This window comes from Poecilia mexicana, unplaced genomic scaffold, assembly GCF_051168715.1.
Source record: "Poecilia mexicana isolate PSO_F unplaced genomic scaffold, ASM5116871v1 scaffold_9, whole genome shotgun sequence".
In the NCBI taxonomy this organism is placed as follows: Eukaryota; Metazoa; Chordata; class Actinopteri; order Cyprinodontiformes; family Poeciliidae; genus Poecilia; species Poecilia mexicana.
This window is the reverse complement of record NW_028263378.1, coordinates 8,460,545-8,481,550: the sequence shown is the minus strand read 5'-3', so window position 1 is coordinate 8,481,550 and position 21,006 is coordinate 8,460,545. Positions and strand designations below refer to the sequence as shown.

General features: G+C 39.6%; 3 protein-coding genes and 1 pseudogene across 3 annotated transcripts; 1 reads left to right on the top strand and 3 right to left on the bottom strand.

The window, feature by feature from the left end:
* Positions 1-619: 619 nt before the first annotated feature.
* On the bottom strand, positions 620-7,581 carry LOC106925993 (uncharacterized; annotated as a pseudogene).
* A 12-nt stretch (positions 7,582-7,593) lies between these two features.
* gpx8 (glutathione peroxidase 8 (putative)) lies at positions 7,594-9,877 on the top strand. The gene is made up of 3 exons (XM_015000607.2): positions 7,594-7,840; positions 8,008-8,269; positions 9,344-9,877. Exons 1-3 carry the CDS (start codon positions 7,634-7,636, stop codon positions 9,505-9,507), a joined length of 633 nt encoding a protein of 210 aa, XP_014856093.1. The 5' UTR covers positions 7,594-7,633; the 3' UTR covers positions 9,508-9,877.
* A 3,350-nt stretch (positions 9,878-13,227) lies between these two features.
* On the bottom strand, positions 13,228-16,852 carry mcidas (multiciliate differentiation and DNA synthesis associated cell cycle protein). Its single transcript, XM_088008492.1, has 7 exons — positions 16,637-16,852; positions 16,490-16,562; positions 16,334-16,413; positions 15,866-15,926; positions 15,556-15,764; positions 15,078-15,185; positions 13,228-14,694 (listed from the first exon to the last, which is right to left on the bottom strand). Exons 1-7 carry the CDS (start codon positions 16,724-16,726, stop codon positions 14,257-14,259), a joined length of 1,059 nt encoding a protein of 352 aa, XP_087864618.1. The 5' UTR covers positions 16,727-16,852; the 3' UTR covers positions 13,228-14,256.
* Positions 16,853-18,366: 1,514 nt separating this feature from the next.
* Positions 18,367-20,862, bottom strand: ccno (cyclin O). Its single transcript, XM_015000253.2, has 3 exons — positions 20,323-20,862; positions 19,353-19,538; positions 18,367-19,269 (listed from the first exon to the last, which is right to left on the bottom strand). The coding sequence occupies exons 1-3, from the start codon at positions 20,641-20,643 to the stop codon at positions 18,655-18,657; spliced, it is 1,122 nt and encodes a 373-aa protein (XP_014855739.1). The 5' UTR covers positions 20,644-20,862; the 3' UTR covers positions 18,367-18,654.
* Between the last annotated feature and the right edge of the window lie 144 nt (positions 20,863-21,006).

Sequence of the window (21,006 nt, the reverse complement as noted above, 5' to 3'; positions counted from 1 at the left end):
TAACCTGATTTTTACTCCCTGATCACAGTGTTGTCTATAGAAGACTTTGATAGGAGTTATTTGATGGGGCAAGTGATAATTTTAGGGTGACATTGGGGTGGAGAACAGTTTACCTCATTGTGATTGAAAACAATAGATTCTCATCAGAAGGTTGTTAGCAAGGAAAGCTGCCTGAATTGTCTCAACACGCTGGTGTGGATGAACAGCAGGGAGATGGAGGTGTGCTTTTAAGGGATCTGCTAAAAATACTTTCAGGCAGCTCCACCCAGCAGTCTATTTTGGGAACTGGCAGAGAGAACAAAGGTTAACCTGAATGCACTTTGTGAATGTGAAATCCTAATCTGAGCTAACACTGCACATCAAAAAGCTTGAAAGTTTCACGCAGGAAGAAAAAATGAAATGGAAAAAAAAACAAAAACAAACAAAAATGTGTTCTGCAAGTTGACCGAAACTTGGATCAGCTATGATGAGTTAAAAGGCATGCTACATGCAGTAACAAGAACATTTGGTGTTAACTTTGCTCTATATGAGGTAAACACTACTGTGCCATATTTATTAGATTGTTTTAGTTGACAAAGTCTTAAAGGCACTAGGGTTGTTGCATCATTTGCAAGGATCTTCACTTTCTGAAAGTCAAAGTGAGGAAACAACTCAATTTTAAAACAAGCCACAGAGCGCAATGCAATTAATGAACTGAGTTACTAAAACAAATTAACTTTTTGATAATAACCTAATTTATTGAATATGACAGCAGCAGGGAAAATGGATAGTTTCATGGTTGTGTGGTGACAGCAGATTGTTTTCCAGATTTAATTTTGTTGTTAGAAATACAAATGTAAGTAAGTGTTTATGAAGCTGTTGACTTTTGACACGTGTCTTCTCGCCTTTTCAGAACCCACTTTCCTGTCGATTCACTGTCAAGTAAAGGCCACTAGAGTAAAAAAACATTTAAAAATCACGATAAGCCAAAAATGTTCCTCATTCTGCATTTATAACACCCTTAAAAGAATACCAGTCAGGGATGTTCCTCACTAACAATGACAGAAATAATATTCATTGCTCAACCGTCAGGTCTATCTTTCGCCTCTTCGCCTTTTCTTGGCTTCTTAATTTAACTCATGCTATGAAAACTTCCTTTCATATTTAAGTACAGATCCCAGAGGTGGAAGCTCTGGTCGGCTCCACCTGAGAAGATGTGAGCATTGACAGAATTTATGGCCAAATGCAGACTTCGATGTGAGGAGGATATAATATCCAACATATAATATTGATAATTTATATATTATGACCTTCAAACGTTTGCATGTCTCTGTTGAAATGCTATGTTGATGAGATATAACAAGTTAGATCACAGTAAACAATGTAAAAACTTCAAAACATTCAAGTCTACCTACACTACACAGAAGATAAGGGATTTGGCAAGAAATTTCAGAATGCTTATAAAATGCATCATGACCTTTAGAGAGGAACTTAATTATCATTTTTGTCTCTTCAGGGTTTCCGTACTTATTGTGTAACTTGTTGTTCTCAAAATATCAACCACAAAAACCACAAGTTTCTGTTTCTGATGCCTTAGTGCATCACTAAATGCTCTTCTTTGATAACAGTTTTTCTTCATCAGTCTTCATCATGCCGTTCACATTATGACACCATTAGACCAAGAGGATCCCTGAAGTTTGATCAACAGCTTCTCGCCACTGTGAGGCTTCAAAAAGGATGTTCTCAGAGGGCATCCCACCTCAGCCCCATGTTTCCACTGCATGAGCCAGGAAACCGAGACCTCCCATATGACTGCTATGATCACTAATAGTTTTGTTTTCACTGAAGACCCCCGGCGATAATGAGTCAGTGAAAACCGTCTCAAAAATGAACTATTTCAGTGGGAGATGACAGATGTGCTATATTACTCAGCACTACGATGATGTAATACACGCATTCCTATCAGGGTGGTGAAAATGTGTTAAACAGAAATTTGTGACTGCTTCAAAAGTGGAACGTTTAATTTGTTTCATTAATCTTCTGACATGCGAGTTGGTGGATTCGTCTGAGGGAGGGGGGCTCCCATCTCCAACATGTTAAATTCATGAGGAAGCCTGGTGACCAAACATCTTCCCAGGACATCTGAGACAACAGATCTGTAGACGGAGTTATTGGGAGTAAATCATGAAGGGTTTATTCACAGTAAATCTTAATAAATATAATACAGTCTAATGGACTTTAAGGCATCACCACCTGTGAATTTGCGTTAAAGGAAGTCAAACAAGTTCCGGATTTTGTGTCCCAGATCCTTAGCCGTTCATCTTTTTTAAATAACTCATTTTCTGTTGATGAGAGCTGACCATCCAGTACCTGCTGAGTAACTGCTGTTTCCAGGAAAGCATTGACACTAGAGACAAGTGTGACTGAACACACCACATGCTCTGCTTGTGGTCAACAACCCACAACTAAACGTAAAACAGAAACAGTGAGACACCACAAACTGTCACTCTAGTACAAGTAAGTCTCAAATTTCCCCTCATAGTGACCCCCACCATTTTTGTGAAATGGTTTTATAGCTTTTAGTTTACCTGTGTCTCTCATCATCTGTTCCCTGTGCAGAGACCTCTACCATCCCAACTGCAGCTCAGACAGGTTGACTTTAATCTGGACTAGGTTGAAAGTGTTCCAGAGATATCCAAAGATAAACAGCAGAACCCGGTGCAACAGCAATTATATCACAACTACAGTCGAGAAGATAGGTGTCCGAAAGGTCAAAGACAGAAGAAGAGTTGGACTAAAAGAGGCTAATCAAAAACTGACAAACAGAAAATTGTTCTGGCTTAGTTTTATTATTATTATTATTACAGAATACCCGAAGTCAGTTTCCCTTTTCTGTATAACCAACATACAAAACAAAGAATGTTACTGCACGACAACGGCAACTTATAACTACAATGCTGCTTTATGTCTTTTAATGGGAGCATGTAAAAGAGAGCAGATTACCCCTGTCCTGGCTTACCTCCACTGACTGGCAGTATATTTTACAGTTCACTTTAAAGTCCGTTTTGTTTTTAAGGTTTTAAACAGCATGCCACTTTATCGATGATGATGATGATGAACAACATTAATGGACATTTTTCAATTACATAGATTATGCTTTAAATGTATAAAAATGTTCTGAAAGCCTTGTCATTGCAAAGACAACTTGTGACAAAATGTGCAACTTAAAAATACATGTAGTAATTTATGTTGATCCATTAACCAGTGAACTGTTCAGTTTCACTAAACAATTGTCTCCAGAAAACATATTATAGACAATAAGACTATGATTGTGGAAGTTTAACTTTTCTCTACAAAATGGGCCCTTGTTTCACTCATGAGGGTTGAATTGCACTCCAGCAACGTAGCTGTAAAAAGGATATTTTGAGGACATCCTCTTTCACACCACTCAAACGATAAGCCAGAGTGAAACCTTTTTTTTCCATATCATTTGGCCCTAGAAGTATTTCTAAGCTAAAGTTACATAGAAAGTGGAAGAAAGAGAATGATGAAATACTGGGATGGCATTTGCAGCCAAATGTTTTCTCTTTCTTCTGCTCAAATAAAGAAACAAATCTAATGCTGCTGCAGCTGATTATTGGTGAAAAAGTATTTTCTTTTATGATAAACTTTATGCTCATAAAAGCTATAGTTAACATGTTAGTCTGGTTAAAAAGCACTACTTGCTTCAAATAGGTGCATTTTTAATTTACTTATAAAGTTATGACCAAAGGAAAGAGTGACTATAATTGTAACTATTTTAAATGTTTAAGATCTAAAATACGATGATGCATATATTTTGAACCTCTTTGAGCAAAACCACCATAAAAACCCATCAGACTGTGGTTAGAGACCACACTAACAATCATTTGCATATGCTGAAAATAATATGTTTTGAGTCAGTTTAGTTAAAATTGAGCATGTTCAAATATTGACATTTTGCTAGTTATAATATGCCAAGAATGTGCAAATAAACTGTTTATTCTTGCAACATTAAGTACATTTAATTCCTGTTTTTACTTGTATATCATGGACCTCGAGAATTCCAACCTTACAAATTTAACACACCGTTACGTTTTATGATTAGTATGCACAACTTTCTGTTTCATGCACACAAGATACTGCACATCTAGGAGTTTTATGGACAATCTGTCTTGCTGTGCATTAACAAATGGCCTACATTGATTTACAGCTACAAACAACTCCAAGCAACTTTTCTTTTGTGCTTGAGGTGTGAGTCACATTGACCATACTGACTATAGTTTGCAGTTGATCATCTTTATAAGAGGAGATTTCTGTCGTTAACTAAAGACTACTGATCTGTAGACAAGAAGTGTGGTTATACATCTAACCTCACTTCCTTAGCAGAAAAGTGTGACTCAAAGCAGAACGGGAAAATGTCTTTTGCACAGCTGAGTATCTTTTGCCTAGACTTCGAATTATCTGCATGTGACTTAGCACAAATGAAAAATAGAAGAAAGCTAAACTTTTATTTAATGTTGATCAATGGAAAAGTTCAATCTTTTTTAACTTCTGTAAAAAGTATTCTTTCTTACGGTAGTCATTCAGCAGGGTTTGTGTTTTTCCCTGCAAACTCGTATTGGCACAACTCTTCAACTCATGTTTTCTCACTAATATCTGCAACAACAAAACATACATACATACATGATTTGATTTACTATAATTTAAAGTATTGTATGATGCATGCAGACCAGTGTTTTTCTTATCAAAATGTTATTCAAATGTACTGTGATTTGTGCAAAGGTTCTTTATATCTATATAAGACTTGCAGAAGACTTATGTAACGTTTGAGATTAGGAACTACTTAAATATAACAATGCAAGTCGATCTAAAGACAAACAGGCTCCAGCAGTTTCTGTTGCTTAAGCAAAAAGTCTGCAAGAGTTTGTATATTTCATAACTTGACTAGATTAGATGATTTTAGGTATTGAGCAGCACAGAGGTGCTAAATAAAGCAGACCTGGCCAAGTCTGAATAAAAACTCTACAAATACAGTTCTACCAAGGAGTTTACATATGCATCATAGGTTTAAAGGTAGCAATTTGGGGATTTAACAATTAGAATCTTTCACAATATACATTAAAAATATTTTTATAAAATCTACATTACGCAGATGCAAAATTCAGTGGAATATGTATGTGTGTAAATCTCATCAAACTTTTCTCACATCGTGAGTGACTGTGCAAGGGGACTAGTGACAGAAGCCATCAGTGATGATGCAGTTACAAGCTCCTGCAGCTGAGATGAGAGAGACTCTGCATACAGCTGTTGCCAGCCAAAGCTTTTAAGAGAAGGTGGCAATGAGATGGTCACTGATATCAATGCTTGACTAGAGTTAGCCAAAAGGCATGTTGGAGAAAGTTATGATCAGCCCAAAATTGAACTTTCGCCCCATCAGGCAAGGCACTATTTTTGGCGGACACCATCCTTCCAGTGAAGCAAGGTGGTGGCAGAGTCATGTTGAGGGGATGCTTCATTGCAACAGGCCCTTAAAGCTGGTCAAGGCAGAAGACAAAATGAATGCACCAAGAGAACTACAGCTTCTGGGAACATTTATTTTAAAGCAAGAAGAATCCAGCTAAAGACTCACATATGGTATAAAGACGTTGGCCCAGTCAAATCCCACACCTCAATCCCATAGAGAGTTGGTAGCTGGATTTGAAAATGACTGTTCACAGTCAGAGGTGAAACATCCTTGTGCAACCTTTCAGAGGTTGAACAGTTTGTAAAGAAAGAATGGAGTAAAAATTGAGAGCTATCCACAGAATCTGTTCTGTGATTGCGACCAAACATGCAGATACTAAGTACTGACTTGAAGCAGGGGAATATTTATGCAGTCAATTAAAATATGTGACACATTTTGTATTTGTTTGCTGTTATTTTGTAGACATCCATTTTCACTTTGATATGAAGGGGTTTTATTTGTAAATTTCTTAGTCAAAAGAAACTAATTACGTTGATCGTCATTGATTTGTAAAATCATCCAAGGGTGTGAATATTTTATTGTAGTCACTGTGGGGCAGTAATTATTTTTTTCCCTGGCACAGTCAAAGTACAAGGTGCTGACAACATTAAAAGAAATTCTTGAACATTTTCCACCATGGAAGATTTAAACTTGTACACCACATTTTTTTTTCCTTTTTACTCAATGCGAGAGTCAAAGACCTCTGAAAAAGCCATATTTGCACATCTTTATTACCAACCTTATTTGTTGGCATTTCTGCGTACGTCCATCTTCTGGATCTCACAGGGTGTTGTGATGAGTTTAAAGTCACAAATGTCTTCTGCAGTTGCCCACCAGAGATGACTCGGCTTCAAATGCCACAGAAAATCTTAATCATTACGGCAATTTACCAACTTTATGGGCTTGTAAGACATGGGAAACTGTTCATATTCCCATAAACCAAATGAACTGAAGTGAAACTACACTCAAACCACATGTCAAAATGAGGTTTTTAACAACTGTGCAAATGTGTGATTGCAACACGGGTGTGGAGTGGTGTATGTCTCGCATGTTCAGTGGTACCCTCAATGCGGGTAAAAAGAGAGGATCGCAAGGACAATGCAAGATGCACAATGCAGTGAAACGTTTATTTTATTTTCATTGCACAGTGCAATGCAACCTTTGTTTTCTCTACAGTGCACATTCATGTTGATGTTTTTTTATTAGTTTGTTTGCGTTTCCATAGGATACTGAAATAATATTAAATAAAACATTAACATGTCTTTAATGTCAGTGAAATAATTAAATATGTCTTACAATCTTACAACCCAATGAATAAGAACAGTTTGCAAGCTTGTCATGGACAAGTGAGAATAATGTTTTGTGTTTTGTGTTTTTTTTTTGCTATACTATTTTCATAAACAGGAGTTTTAATCTTAATTTTGGTGACATCTTACTTTTCTGATCACATTTAAGATTATTTCTTATCTTTATCAGAAGGTGTTGCAGAGGTTTGTGCAGCATCTTGCATGTCTTATTGCAGGGCATTGTGTTCTTGCATGTTTTCTCCGTGAAAATTCGAGCTCCAGCCTCCGACAGAAGGCGTAAAATTCAAAGAGAGAGTCACAGCGCCCCCCAGAGGGCAGCGGTGTGTACTGGCAGCTGGACCTCCTCTGCTGCGCCCATGGATGCTCCGCCTCTTGAAGCGTTTGAATGCGACTTAATCGGCTACTTCGTGTCCCTGTGAAGAAAAATAAAAAACACACTGGGCATGAGAAATTCATATTTTATACTTTGGCAAAAGTAATCATCACCCCAAAGCTGACAGCAAGTCCTAGAATAAACTTTTGGAGAGTTGTTTCCTCTTGAGAATTTCACAATAAAATGTTCGTGTCTCTGCGAATTTAAAAAGTCTCCCAAGACATTTTATTAGACATTTCTTCATAACTTTTGACCTGGAATAACATAGTATGAAATGTTTAAGAACCGTGACTTTTGAATTTAGCACAGCTTTTAGAAACTGTTGGATTTTTTTTTAAGGCAATGAGTTTCCTGTTTGTAGGGATTTTTTCCCCCCGTTAACTTCACTTTACTTTCATCCTCGAGTCCGCCCAGACTTTTCTGCAGGATTCCTAACTCCCCCCCTCCAAGATGGAGGCTCTCGGAGGTTATCCCACCAAGTCCTCCAAAGCCAGAATAAAAAGGCTTAGGGTCCTGGTGAGCATGACAGTCGGTGTGGGCTGTTTGTTCCTCCTGCAGACGCACCTGGTGAAGCCCAGAAAACAGAAGGACTTTTATTCGTTTGAGGTGAAAGACGCAAGGGGGAGGACGGTATCCCTGGAGAAGTACCGAGGAAAAGTACGTCCACATCATCACCAGACGTCTTAAGTTTGGCGATAAATCTCTGCAAATCTTCATTTGGAAACGGAGATTACGTTTTTCTTCTTTATGTCCTACTTTCTTGTCATTACGTTCTGTGCAGAGTTTTATTATAATACATGCTCCATGGTTTTTGTCCTGTTCAGGCATCGCTGGTTGTAAACGTGGCGAGTCACTGCCAGCACACGGAGGCGAGCTACAAGTCTCTGCAGGAGCTGCACCGGGAGCTGGGTACGTCTCACTTCAACGTCCTGGCCTTCCCCTGCGGCCAGTTCGGGGACACGGAGCCCGGGTTCAGCCGCGACATCGAGGCTTTCGCCAAGTCCACCTACGGCGTGACGTTCCCCTTCTTCAGCAAGATCAAAATCCTGGGCACGGAGGCTGAGCCTGCCTTCAGGTTCCTCACAGGTCGGCAGGAAATCATGATGTCCTGTTGTATATTTACAATTCTGCACAGCAGTTGCTGACTTTAATTGGTTACTTGTCCGTTTTTTTTCAAGGTGTAATGGTTATATAATTAATATGACGCTTGAATTTAGTGTGGATTTTTTTCTTTAACTCTCTTAGGATCAAAAAGGATAAAATCAATGCATACATTGAGTCAGATATTTAAATAATTAAAGAGTTCTTGACCCAGAAAAGACTGGCTGGTTAACTTTTTCTAATGATGGGTAACTTTTAAAACATAAAAAGGTTAAAGATTTAGACAACACTAATATTTAGATAAATGTCAGCTTTAAAGTTTAACCCTTTTCTAGACATCAACAATCTTCCAGCAAAATTCTGGCTGGATGTTTAACTACTGCAAGTCAATTTTATTGACTTGTGTGCTGACAGAGACCCAGGCTCTTCAGTGAAGCACACACTTTTTAGGGTTGAAACTGAAGTGAATATTTATAGGAAGAAAATCCAAGAAGGCTATTATAAACCTGCTAGAATTAGTTTTGATTGTTGTTTGAGAACATTGTCCTGTTAGAATACCAAAAAGAAGAAGCAAGAAATAAAGCTCTGTTCCAGCTACTAGCTATCCACGTGTTTTTCAAAGAAAAGATTTATGGTGGTAGGAGAACCAGCTATGTCCAAACAATAACAAAAGTCAATGTTTGGATAAGCTAAGATTAGGCTTTCATACCTAGTTAGCACTGTGCAAACTGTTAAACACGGCATTAAAGCATCATCATGATCTTTTTTGCTGCCAGTGGTAATAGAATGGCATATTGCACAAAGTGGATGAAATCATGATGATACAATATTAAATGAATGACATTCACATCAATGATGAGTGTTCAAAGGTTCTCAGTAAACCTGAGTCAACAAACATGTAAAGAAATTTAAAAAAAAGCTACTTACAAATTTGGAAATGCTCTTATTTTTTTGCATAGTTACATTGTTAGGAAATTAAATATAGTTGTTGTATTGCTGTCTAGGGATGTCATAATTTTAAAAAAATAATTCACTCAACCTTTTCTTTTTTTTTTTAAGATTCTGTGCAGAAAATACCAAAGTGGAATTTTTGGAAGTTTCTCGTGAATCAGGAAGGAAAAGTGATCCGGTTCTGGAGAACAGACGAATCCATGGAGAGCGTCCGAAAAGAGGTCACAGCACTGGTGCGAGAAATCATCATAAGGAAACGCGGAGAGCTATGATGGCAAATGCTTGGTAGATATGGGACATTTTGCCACTTTATGTCAGATGGAGCCGTTAAAGCCTGAAATGACTGAAGTGTCAGCAGAGGACATGCAAGAGAGATCTGTTGCTCCAGAAAGAAGTGTTGGTATGGATTTATTTGAGTGTTGGTTTTATTTGAGTGTTGACCATTCTATCGGACAGTAACGAATCCAGTGTTGGGGTTTAAAAAATATATAAAAATCTCTCTACGGTGTACTTCTTAAAGTAATTTTCTAAAGTTTACAATCTTGTTTTTAAGATGAAACCTACCTTTTCACCTTCTAGTGTCTGATTTGAGCCTCTTAACTGTATTTCATCCTTCCAACAATAAAATAATGTACCCCAAGAGCATCAGTTGTTTTCTCCAACTGCATGGAGATGCCCATGTGACCGTGGTAAATGTTGCGTCTCCAACGACTGTTCAAATCCTCACCTGGGGCTTTTCTACATGGAGTTTGCATGTTCTCATGCTTAATGATCTCTGCAAAAAAAAAAAGCCCCACCGTGCACAGATAAGTGGGTGGATGAAGGTGATGGTGTGCAATACAGGCAAACATCTCTCATTTTTTTCCCATAAGTCTTATGGTTCAGATGCTACATTAAGTCTTTGTACCATTTTCATTGTATAGAGGCAAACAAGCCAGGCTTGAGCCGTCTTTTTCAAATTGTCTTCCAATGGCCTTCAGCATCTAGAGTGAGATGAAGCTACTTTTTTGAGCATCTTACTTTGCAAATGCAGTGGAAGCAACAACTTAGTTTTTCTACACACAACTTTTACTTTAGCTTTATGTTTATTAAAAATGAGTGCTGTGTGGTTTTGTACATTTCAACATAGGTATATAAATATGCTTAGAGTACGTACTGTACACCATAATTCTTAGCACCTAGAAACCAATAACTGAAAGAGGTTGAACCTTCATATTCATGGTGGTAACTTTTTTTTTTAAATTGCGATGTAAATGCAGTGAGTATTGCACAAAGTCAAGCTGCTGTGGATTTCTCAGACAGTTTGAGGGCAGCAGCAGGTAAGCTGGCACCTGACGACCCAACCAGCTAACGAGACACTGCCTACAAACCAGCCGAAAAGCACCAGAGGTCCTTTTACCTAAAGATATTTATATGAAAAGTCCTCCAACATTTGCAAGTTGAGCGCAAATATAACCGTTATGGTAGCAGAGGACTGTGAGCTGAAAGAGAACTCGTCAGCTAACATTACACTGCCTCCATACCAGTCACAACTGAAAGGTCTTCTGCACCAAACACAATTTGAGACATTTTGCAGCCCAGCTTCAGCAGCAGGTATTTCTAAAGGTTACCCTGATAGCGGGTAACCAGATCTACTGTCACGCTGGCACCTCCACCTCAGATCTGTAATCTAGAAATCAGGGAGATTCTGATATAGAGATGTCCACTTTTCATCTTACCTTGAAGGGAGAAGGTCGTCTTATCCTCATTAAAGCATCCTCCTGACAAAGAGGAGAAATTAAACAATTGAGCTCATAATTCAAAACAAAACGAGTTTCTGCAAAGTTGATCAGTAAGAAAGTCGAACAAGACTGAAAGCTAATAAGAAAATAATTGAAAACTGTCTAATGCTAAAGAACCAGGTAGGGGCTGTGATTTGTTGAAAGTTTGCATGTGTTGCATAGGAGCAACAGCAGATTAAAGGAATACACAGATGGGCTACAACACCACATATTTTAATTCCATGATTTGATCTACTTACCCACTTATTTGAATGCCCCTATGTGAATTTTACCCCCCCTCTTACAGAAATCACTTTTAGCCCCTTCACCCCGCTGAGACCCGGGTCATACCTGTCTCGGTGAACCTGCGGTCTCTCCTGCTCCAACTCCCCTCCTAAATACTCCCGCAGGGCGGACAGCAGAGCGGGAAACTGCGTCTTCTGCTCTGCCATTGGCGGCCTAATCCTGTCCTCCCCCCCCCTTTAAGTTGCTTGTCTGGTGATGCCATTTGCGTCCTTGTTTCCAGTGCAACAATTAAGTAGACAAAGTAAAGAAAAACAGCAACGCGGTAAAGCTTTAAAAGAGGGGGCGGCAGCGTGCTGTTGGCCCAACATGAAGAATCTAAACCTGAAAATGAATTACACACCAGAAGCTGGATTTGCTATCTTATTTTCATATCATTTACCAAGAAGGAGCTCGGAATCATTTTATTATTTTCTAATTTAATAAATTTTTTGCAAACATACACTGAGTGCGTAAAGAGTCGTTAAGTCCAGTTGTATCTGTTAGAGTTGTGTTTTTTCACGTGTAAATTTAGTGGAGAAGGTGTGTGCGTCAAAATGCTCATTTTTTTTTGTATAAAGACAGAAAAACCGCATATATTTTTAGATTATTGTTATTATTTTAAAAAGAATGGCATAAGACAAGAAATGTAGAGGAAGGAATTTCTTTGAAAAATGTTTACAATAAGCAACACCCTAGTCATCCTTAAATGACTAAATAAATAGCTTTATTTACATAAAACACATCTGAAGTTTTTTTTTTTTTTTTTTTTTGTAAGAACTACCAAAACTAAATATTTTGACTAACTAACTCCAAAGAAAATTAAATCTGATTGAAATAAATCTTGCTGCATGGCAGGCAGCTGTTAGAAAACATAACTGTTGTGTAGTCGCGCGCTTCACACCGTTTGGTAACCAGCTGCTGTTGTGGCGCTAACTGGGCTGAGCGGCGCGAGCGGCGCGCACGTTCTCGCCACCTGCTACCTCCATATGGGCCTTTAAACCGCGAGCTCGAGCCTGGAAGAGCGCGACAGGTGCGCGGGGAGGCAGGATGCTGCTTCTGGAGCTCCAGTTTGACACACCTTTGCTTTTTGATTCGGCAACCTGACACTTTAATAAAAGTCAGCACTTGTTGTTCTCTAACTATACTTGGTTGAAATCGCTATTCTGTTATGTTTTTCTTTTATTATTATTTTTTTTGCAGGCATCCTTCCCTAACACTTTTTAAAATATATTCTTTCATTTTGACCCTGAGTGTGAGTCCCAGACTCTTGACACCTAAGGAACAGGTTCCCCCCACCCCTCCTCCATCTTCTTTCCCACGACTTTTATTTACAGCCTCCTTCCTTTATTCACCTTAGAAACCCACTGTGTCTCTGTGACTTTATTTTTCTTTTCTTCAGTTTGGCGGCCGCTTAACCGGTCAAACTTTCCCCAGTCGGCCCAAGCAATGCTTGCTCTCTGCCTGCCTTTTTACTCGGTGGCAGTCGTTCGTTTCACAGTGAGCTTCATGACTGGTGCACTTCAACTCTTTAGAATATCACCGAAGGTTAATTTAGTCAAGTAATTCGATGCAACAGCAAAACTCATGTTATATCGATTCACACACGCTGAGTGATACATTTGAAACGTCTCCATGGTTATTTTTTATAATTGCTTATATAGTATGAAACCCCAAAGCTAAATTTAGACTTGACAGTTGTTCAATAACCTCCACTGGAAATTTAAGCCCCAACAAGCAATGGCTGTACGATGTGCTTCGTCCAGGCTTATTATTAGAAAGTTGGGTAACACTTTATTTGATGGGGTGTGCATAATGCTTTAAAAACCATTAAAAGTGGCAAATTTGCTTTAAAGTATCATTATTTACAAAATAATGCAAAGTCGGCATGCAACTTTCAGAGCAACTTTGCATTAAAAGTGTCAGTATTTAAAGAATGACACTTCATGACAACAGCCATAAACGTTCATAAAGACTGCTTCATGTTCCTAACAGGTGTTATGTCATGTTTATGACAGTGTCATGTCAGTCTTATGCACACCCCGTCAAATAAAGTGTTACCGAAAGTTGAGTGGAAGAAAAAGGTGTGGTAGAAAGACACCATACATGCCTATGCATCTGTCATTTTCTTTGTGCTAAGCACCAAACCAAAAACAGTGTCTGGAGCATCTTCCTTGGCTAAGGGAAAACAAGATTCAGGACTGCTCAAAGTTCTCTTTTCCGCTTTACTGGGCTGTTGATTTTTATTTTTTTATTTTTCCATTTTTTTATTGTCATTTATTTTTATGAAAGTTTAAATATAGAAGAGGTTTGGGGACTTCTGCTCCCACAATACAACATTTAGCAAGTTGAAGTAACAAAAGTTTATTGATAAACTGTGCAAACAAAACCTGTTCAAATTTCAAGGCAATAGACAAGGAAGATGGCTGTGAAGAACCAGGACCCAGGGCCTTTTCTCATGCCACACAGACTCAGAGTCAGACAAAAGTGAAGGAAGCCTCTACATCTTAAGGCAGGTCATGAGATTACATTTGTATCTTTGCTGAAACAACAGGATTTTGCAATGAAAAGTTTCTTCTAACTGAATAAACATCTGTTGTATTTCACATGTGTATATATGCTTAAGTGTGGGGGGGAAAAATGCAAGTTTTTCTCCAAAGATGAAGCAAAAAAAAAAGTTTATTTCAAGGCTTGTAAAATATATATTTTCCAACAAAAAAAAATGCAATGAATTCAAAATTCCTCATATCTCGAGGCGTGTAAACAAAAACCGAATGTAAACAGCAGAGAGGGCAGTCTTATTTCCTTAAAGCGCCACTTTTGACTGATAGCTCACAAGCTACCTGAGGAAGACATCACTTAATCATTTACAGATACCACTATAGATTAGGAGTTAAGCATTAACAGCTGCTGCCCACCCACTTCTCTCTCAGATTTATGGCACCTTCATCACGAGAGCCCCTGTGGCAGTCTGTCACTTCAGCTGTGGTTGGGGACCCAGCGGAAACGGTACCCCCCCTGCAGGGTCCTTGATGTAAACGCATGCCCATGAGGAAACACCTGAGTCCGAATGGTGCCGTGTTCTCTGACGGAGGTCCTGAAGGATGAGGCATCTTCTGCAGCCTCCGGTGCATCAACAATCACAGTGCTGCTGCTGTTGGGAGTGGACATCTGCAAACTTGAGAATGCGCCATACATGCGTATCGACTCGGACTCCTGTGGTGATCCTGCAGCGTTGCTGAGCAGCACAGCATTGCAGCGTGTGCTGATGTCCCTCAGCATGTCCTCCACCGAGTCAGAGGACTCAGTTTCATAGCCTTCATCCAGGCGCTGCCTCTTGCAGGGACTCAGAGAGGTGTTTTCAGAGCTTGGTACCTCCGGTTCTCCAGCATGAGAATCTCTGACTGTCATGAATCTCTAAAAGAATCAAAATAATCAGAAGTTCACACTCATCAACTATATAAATATGATTTTTTTTTCTTTTTTCTATAAAACTTTACATTCTGTATAAACACGGCTGAGACAAAATTCTGTAACTATTCAACTAATATGAAAAGTTTGAAACCCTTATAAAGCTCCACCTCTTCCTCGGGGTCAATCCAAGAGGTCGTTCCTCCCTACTAGGATTGTTTTTTAGGACAGATTTTTACCTGCATTTATCTGATTCATTGCTGGTTCCTGCAGCGGAAATGCCAGGGGGAGGAAAATGATGCCTAAAAATGACCCTGGTTCCTGAAAAGGTTCCTGCAGTAGAAAAATCCCACCTATAGAGATGGGTTTTGAGCTTGAATTTTACTTACTTCAAGGACTGAGGCGAGGTGTTTTGCTCGACTCGCCAGTTGCTTGAGGTGCAGGTTTCTTTCCTGAAGGGAGTCCAGTTCTTGTCGCTTGTGAAGACTCTCCTGGAGCTGCAGGCAGACGTTACAAGATATTTTCGGTTATGCTGTCTGCTTTTGTTTGTCCTCTCTGCTGTGTTTTCTTGCATGTTTCCTAACATGCAAGAAAAATATAATATTTAAAACTATATGCAGCTATTTTAAATGTTGACCTGATTCACTTGTCTTTGGAACAACCAGTTTTCAGAGCTGGCCCAAGGCATAAGTGAAACAAGCTGCTGCTTTTTTAAAAAATATACATTGTTGAAATATTTCTTCAATATTTTGCCCCGCTAAATGATATGATGGACACAAATTTTGCTTTGTCATTTGCATCACAGAAAGTTGAGTGAAAGAAAATCAAATCTCCACTGACACAAATAATCCTAAGATTATGTTTTACCTGTTTGTTGATGGCCATTGAGTCTCCAACAGCCCTTCCCTGGCACTCTGCAACACTCCTCCATGAAACTCCATCCTCTGTTTTTTCTGTGGAGGATTGAACCATGCTGTCCTCTGGAGAAAAATCCCTCTGAGGGGTCAGAGGGGGTATAACACACCCCTGAAATGGGAGAAGTTCAGACAGACAGCTATCTCCTGCAGCAGTGGAATCTGAGCGAAGAGAAAGATCACCAAGGAAATAATGAGCAGGAGTTTGGAGGAAGGATGACCAGAGCAGAAGTCATCCCATTGCCAGAACTTAGCCCCCTCACCTGCGATGAAATCCATCACATAATCTCCATAATGCTGCTCGTCTGGGTCAGACTCGTTCGCCTGTGAGGAAATAAAGCTGATTATTAACATAATGTGTTTTGGTAACTAAAACCACAAAGAAACCATGACAACTGTACCTGGTAATTCCACCAAGTCAAAGCAGAGCTCCAGGAGTGAATCTTGGTGGTCATTTCAGATGTGTAATGTTGTGCAGAGGGGCAGTGTGTGGAAAGAAACTTCAGGTGAGGTGCTAGTGTTTAGTAGCCTGCCTGTCATGTGTAAACTACAATCCCATTTGGGCAGGATTCCTAAAGTCAAACATTAACAGAGGGGGGCTCAGACTGTCTTACCTAATAAATATCAGTGTTGGTCTTGTATCAATTGTAAAACTAAACCACGAGTCAGCAAGTATTGTAACCAGATCAAATAAATTCCTGTGGTTTTATTAAAGATGATTTTATTCTCACCTGAGAGACGAATGAGTTTCTCTCCTGTTCCACAGCAGATGCACAGCCCTCCAAATCCCCCCATTCAATTGTTGCAAAACCTAAAAGATAACCATAGTGTAAAAAAAAGGACCTAAAAATAGTATCTGGAGTTCAGTCACGGTATTTGTGGTTTACCTTTGCAAGCAATGCGGGGAAATTCAACATAAACACTGACAGGACTGCTGCTTCTTGGCACCGGGAATTTATCCTGCAGGAATAGTGCCTGTCATCAAAGTTTTCATTTATTTGCAAGTTTTTCTAAAGAGAGAGAACTTTGCTTACAATTGCTTTCCCCCTACGCTGTCCCAGTCTGTTGGGCCAAACAGCACCGAAAGCGTTCCCTTCTTTTTGCGTCTCCATCATCAGCTCCATCCATCAGAAACTGACAGGGACATGATTTAGACTTGGAGCTGATATAGTCGACTCTCTCCCGGTTCGTGTCTCTGTGTGCCGCGGTTTCCCTCTCCTGGCCCAATCAAATCCACTAGTTCGGTCTCTAGGGAGTGTCGGCGTCCTCGGAGATGAAATTAGTGCAGTATGGGGTTTTCTGTTTAAAACTGGGAAACTGTGCCGCGCAGAACGGCGCCATCACAGCGCCAGCAGGTGCGCCCCGCAGCGCTCCCTAAATCTGCGGCCAACATCCCCAAGCAATCAGGTCTCATTGTAATTATGCAAATCACAAGTATACTGAATATTTACTGTAAGAGTCGATTGATATTATAGAGATTGCGTATAGGCTGAACAAAAGATGATTATGTGACGTCCGCACATTTTTATTTTATAACATGCTTATATACCGCCTTGCTTTTTCATGCGTAATTTCAATCCATTTGCGTAAAATATCATATATACACAAGAAAGGTTGCTGCCCTCGAAAAGAAAAGTGGAAAAGGGAAAAAAAAAGCTCTAAGAGCAGACAGTTCAGTAAACACTTGTGACAAATGCCTCAATTAGTAAACAAACAGGGGGATGTCAACTGGTCTTTATAGAGCTGAATGCGCCTGTGTGTCCGAGCTGCCACGCGTAATGGATTAGCAGATAAAGCCGCGAAATTGCCTGGCCTGTGTTGGCAAAGTTTGTCTCTAAATACTGCTGCTAACAAAAACGATGAAGTGCTGACCTCCATGCAACAATAGCCGCAGGAATCACTGCTTTTGGAAAAGTGTTTATTTTCTGTGTTGGCCACTCCAGCCATCCATTTATTGCATGATCTTAAGTGGTTTCTAAGATTTGTGTTAGTCTTGTGATGCCCAATCTGGTTTAAAGAGATGATCATGGTCCTTTTCACTAGTTTTAATTTTCTTTCAATAGTTTCGTTCAACTCCGATATATATATATTTTAATGTTTTGATTTCTTGCAACCCGAATTTTATCAGCAAAATCACATAGAGGGTCAAATGGTGTGGTTCTCTCTTCTGGCAGTGAGATGGAAAGGTCCCCTGTCTCATGTTCATTGGCTTTCAGGCGACTTGTGCCCGTGTTGAATAGATTAATGATTTTATTCTGTATCAGACTGACACATTTTAATTGATCTGTGTTGTTTTCCTGACATGTTATTCACTGACTGTGATTTGACCCATTTCAATAGTCTTGGTTTTCTCCTTTGTTTCAGCGCAGTGGCCAGTGGAAATGGCAGCGATTGGCAGAAGTCATGTCTTATATGTGTGACGAATGTGTGACTATGGATAAACATGAGAATAACCTTAGCTTTTTCAAATGTTACAATCAACTTTATTGTATTTGATGGTGAATTTATGAGCTAACTAAAAATTATAAAACTGAAGGAGTTTTCCTTTATTTTTTTTTTAAATGTGCAGCTCTTATATGTTCAGCAACTCTGAATCAATGCTTTATAGAACCACATTTCATTACAGTTTCGGATTTGGTGTATTTTGGTATATTTCTAAAACAATTTTGCACAAGTATCTTTATTACATCAGTTATTCTGTGGTCAGTTTGCACAACCTGAGCTCTGGATTGCTGCATCGCACTACCAAAGTAAAAGCCAGCAATTTCTTTTCATACACTTTATTACTTAAAATAATTAATAAATAAGATACAATGGTTCAAAAATCCTTCATTAAACAGATTACAGAAATGTGTGAGTAGAAACACAAATAAATCAAATATAATACCAAGTAAACCTTTAGTGGTTGCAAACATATGACTGTTCATGAGGGCTGTATGCAGCTCACATCTACGAAAATAAATCATTATCATGCATTGCTTCCCAAACACATCATAATAGACTAAGAAAAAACAATTAGAAACCAGCTTTTTTAACTTTCTAAGGTGATGTTCTACATTAATGGCCTCATTTTTAGAGTCTCCTGATTTAGTGACACCAACATCTTTAGGTTGTCTTTGCATTCCTGCACCAGACTGCAGTCCTGATCAGGAGTCACCTCCCCTGTCAAACACTGCCCAGGACTAAAGGCAGAGCTTTCACATGACTGGATACAAACTGGCTGCATACATAGATCTCCTCTGAAACATTCCCATGGGTTTTCCACCAACTCTACGTCTGCCTGCTCTGCAACGCAGCGTTCGGGTCTCAGTAATTCGCATGCAAGTCTCAGGGCACAGCAAGCAATCAGAGATGGTGGGTATTTATTGAAAGCATAGTCTGCTAGAGTCAACTCACATACTTTTTGTGCAAGCTCACTGCACTTTCTGATCTTTGCTATCTCTGAACTCACTCCTGAAAACCCATCACCGCTGTTGTTCTTAATCACAAACTGGGCAGCCTCGACGAGACTGCTGAAATAATCCAGGAAGAAGGCCAGGGTGGGCAAGGCGAGGCGAAAGTTAAGGCGGAGCAGGACGAGGCACTCCAGGTTGCAGAACTGCTCCTTGGTGAAAGCATCACAGCACAGAGACAAGAGATAGCTGACGGATGGAGAGTGCACCTCCACCTACAGAGACACAAAAAGAGATGGGGAGATATCTGAATGGAGTCAGAGGGATCTGCCTCTGAAAGACTTCACTCAAGACTGACCTGTTTACTGGCTAAGAGGAGCGCAGTGACACCCAGGAGCTGGAAGCAGTCTGTGGCCACTGGAGTGGAAGCCAGGAACCTGTCCATGATGTTCACCGTCAGGCAGCAGCACTCAAAGGACAGACGGAAGTGTTTATGGACGGGGATGAGCCAGCTCACCAGCTTACAGCGTGCATCTGCAGTCAGCTGCAGGCAGAGTAAAGAATTATCAGAAAACTGGCCCGAGTCATGCTGTATGAAAAAAGTATTTGCCTTTTAAATCTAATAAATGACTGTACCACTCTTATCAGCGTTAAATGCCATTAAGAGTTTGCAATAAATGGAAATGAATCATTTAATTCGGTCTGGGGGAATTTCAGCTCACTCTGTTTTGCAGAGAGCAGAATTTTTGATTCCTTCAGAATAATTTTAATAAGTTATTCTGATGGACAACATCCACCTGAGACCATCACACAACCAAATGACCCAGATGTAGCTTCATGCACTCCTTCTAATATGGAAGGTTACCACTTTTACATGTTGTCTCCATCTGTGTATAATGGCTCTCATTGAGGAGCATTGTAGTCCAAAAGCCTTAAAAACTTCAAGATAGAAAAATGGCAAAGATTTTAGAATTCCTTGAGACTGGGAAAAGCTGTATTTGTTTATAAGATGTTTTAGCTATAAGTTCTGTTTGGAAAATGTACATTTCTGTTTGGGTGTCAAAAGTTAAATTAAAATCTAAAGACAAAACATAAGAAATCCATGTTTACTTTGAAGCAGGGATGCTACTGCTTTTGCAGCAGTACATATTCCGAGTCTCCAAGAAATTGTCTTGAAAAAAAAACTAAAAGATGATGTCAAATTGTAGTTTGACATTAAAAATCTAATGCATATTGCTGCAGGTGTTCAATCAAGTCAGAATAAGCCAGTTACGTATTTTTGATTCTCAATCATCTACTGTAAATAGGCTATATTTCTGCTGGCCTACTTGTGGTTGACGTGCCAGGCTTTGGCAGGGATGAAACTGCGACTCTTTCTCCCTCTGGATCCTGAAACCGACGTCTCCGTACTGAAGGTACCAGTGGGACAGCTGTCCATCAGCGGACTCTGATTCTTCTGACTCCAGTTGGGATGCATTCGTCCGACAACGGGGCGGAATGGGAGAGGAAACCAGATCGTCCTCGAATCCAGAGTCACCCAGTTTGGACATAAGTCTCTGCTTTCTGTGGCGAGCAGTCTGCCGAGGCGGCGTGAGTCTTCTTTTACAAAATGTATCGCAAACTGAATCGTCCTTTCTAAATGACACCATGTCTACCTGTCCGTCAGTCTTTAGGGCTTTTGTGTATAAAGTTCTCACCTTGCTCGATGCTCCATGGAGAGTGGTGCCGCGTAGTGACGTCACTTTTCCCGGGGTAGTCCCCGCTCTTGGGTCTCGGCTTTCTTCCGTTGCTCAGGCAACGGGAGCTCAGTCTCACCATCCCATGTTGGTTTTAATTAACAAACCTTTGCCATGTGGCAATTCTAGCAGCTGTTGCTTTTAGACTTACTCTGCAGGACAAAACAAATAGGTAATAAAAAACATATTTATTCACAGGTTAAATGAAAAACAAAGTTTATTTCATAAGGTGTAAATTTAACAGAGTGTCACCTATAATCAACTTTTGAGGAGTGA

What these genes read in the sequence shown, in the direction of transcription:
- ccno (XM_015000253.2), bottom strand. Translation starts at nt 20,643, where the DNA reads ATGGTGTCATTTAGAAAGGACGATTCAGTTTGCGATACATTTTGTAAA. An exon ending in GCCTGGCACGTCAACCACAA is followed by an intron (nt 19,539 to 20,322) that starts GTAGGCCAGCAG and finishes CTCTGCCTGCAG; the next exon opens with CTGACTGCAGATGCACGCTG. An exon ending in TCCTCTTAGCCAGTAAACAG is followed by an intron (nt 19,270 to 19,352) that starts GTCAGTCTTGAG and finishes GTGTCTCTGTAG; the next exon opens with GTGGAGGTGCACTCTCCATC.
- mcidas (XM_088008492.1), bottom strand. Translation starts at nt 16,726, where the DNA reads ATGGAGCTGATGATGGAGACGCAAAAAGAAGGGAACGCTTTCGGTGCT. An exon ending in AGCGTAGGGGGAAAGCAATT is followed by an intron (nt 16,563 to 16,636) that starts GTAAGCAAAGTT and finishes CTATTCCTGCAG; the next exon opens with GATAAATTCCCGGTGCCAAG. An exon ending in TGTGATGGATTTCATCGCAG is followed by an intron (nt 15,765 to 15,865) that starts GTGAGGGGGCTA and finishes CTCTTCGCTCAG; the next exon opens with ATTCCACTGCTGCAGGAGAT.
- gpx8 (XM_015000607.2), top strand. Translation starts at nt 7,634, where the DNA reads ATGGAGGCTCTCGGAGGTTATCCCACCAAGTCCTCCAAAGCCAGAATA. An exon ending in TGGAGAAGTACCGAGGAAAA is followed by an intron (nt 7,841 to 8,007) that starts GTACGTCCACAT and finishes TGTCCTGTTCAG; the next exon opens with GCATCGCTGGTTGTAAACGT. An exon ending in TGCCTTCAGGTTCCTCACAG is followed by an intron (nt 8,270 to 9,343) that starts GTCGGCAGGAAA and finishes TTTTTTTTTAAG; the next exon opens with ATTCTGTGCAGAAAATACCA.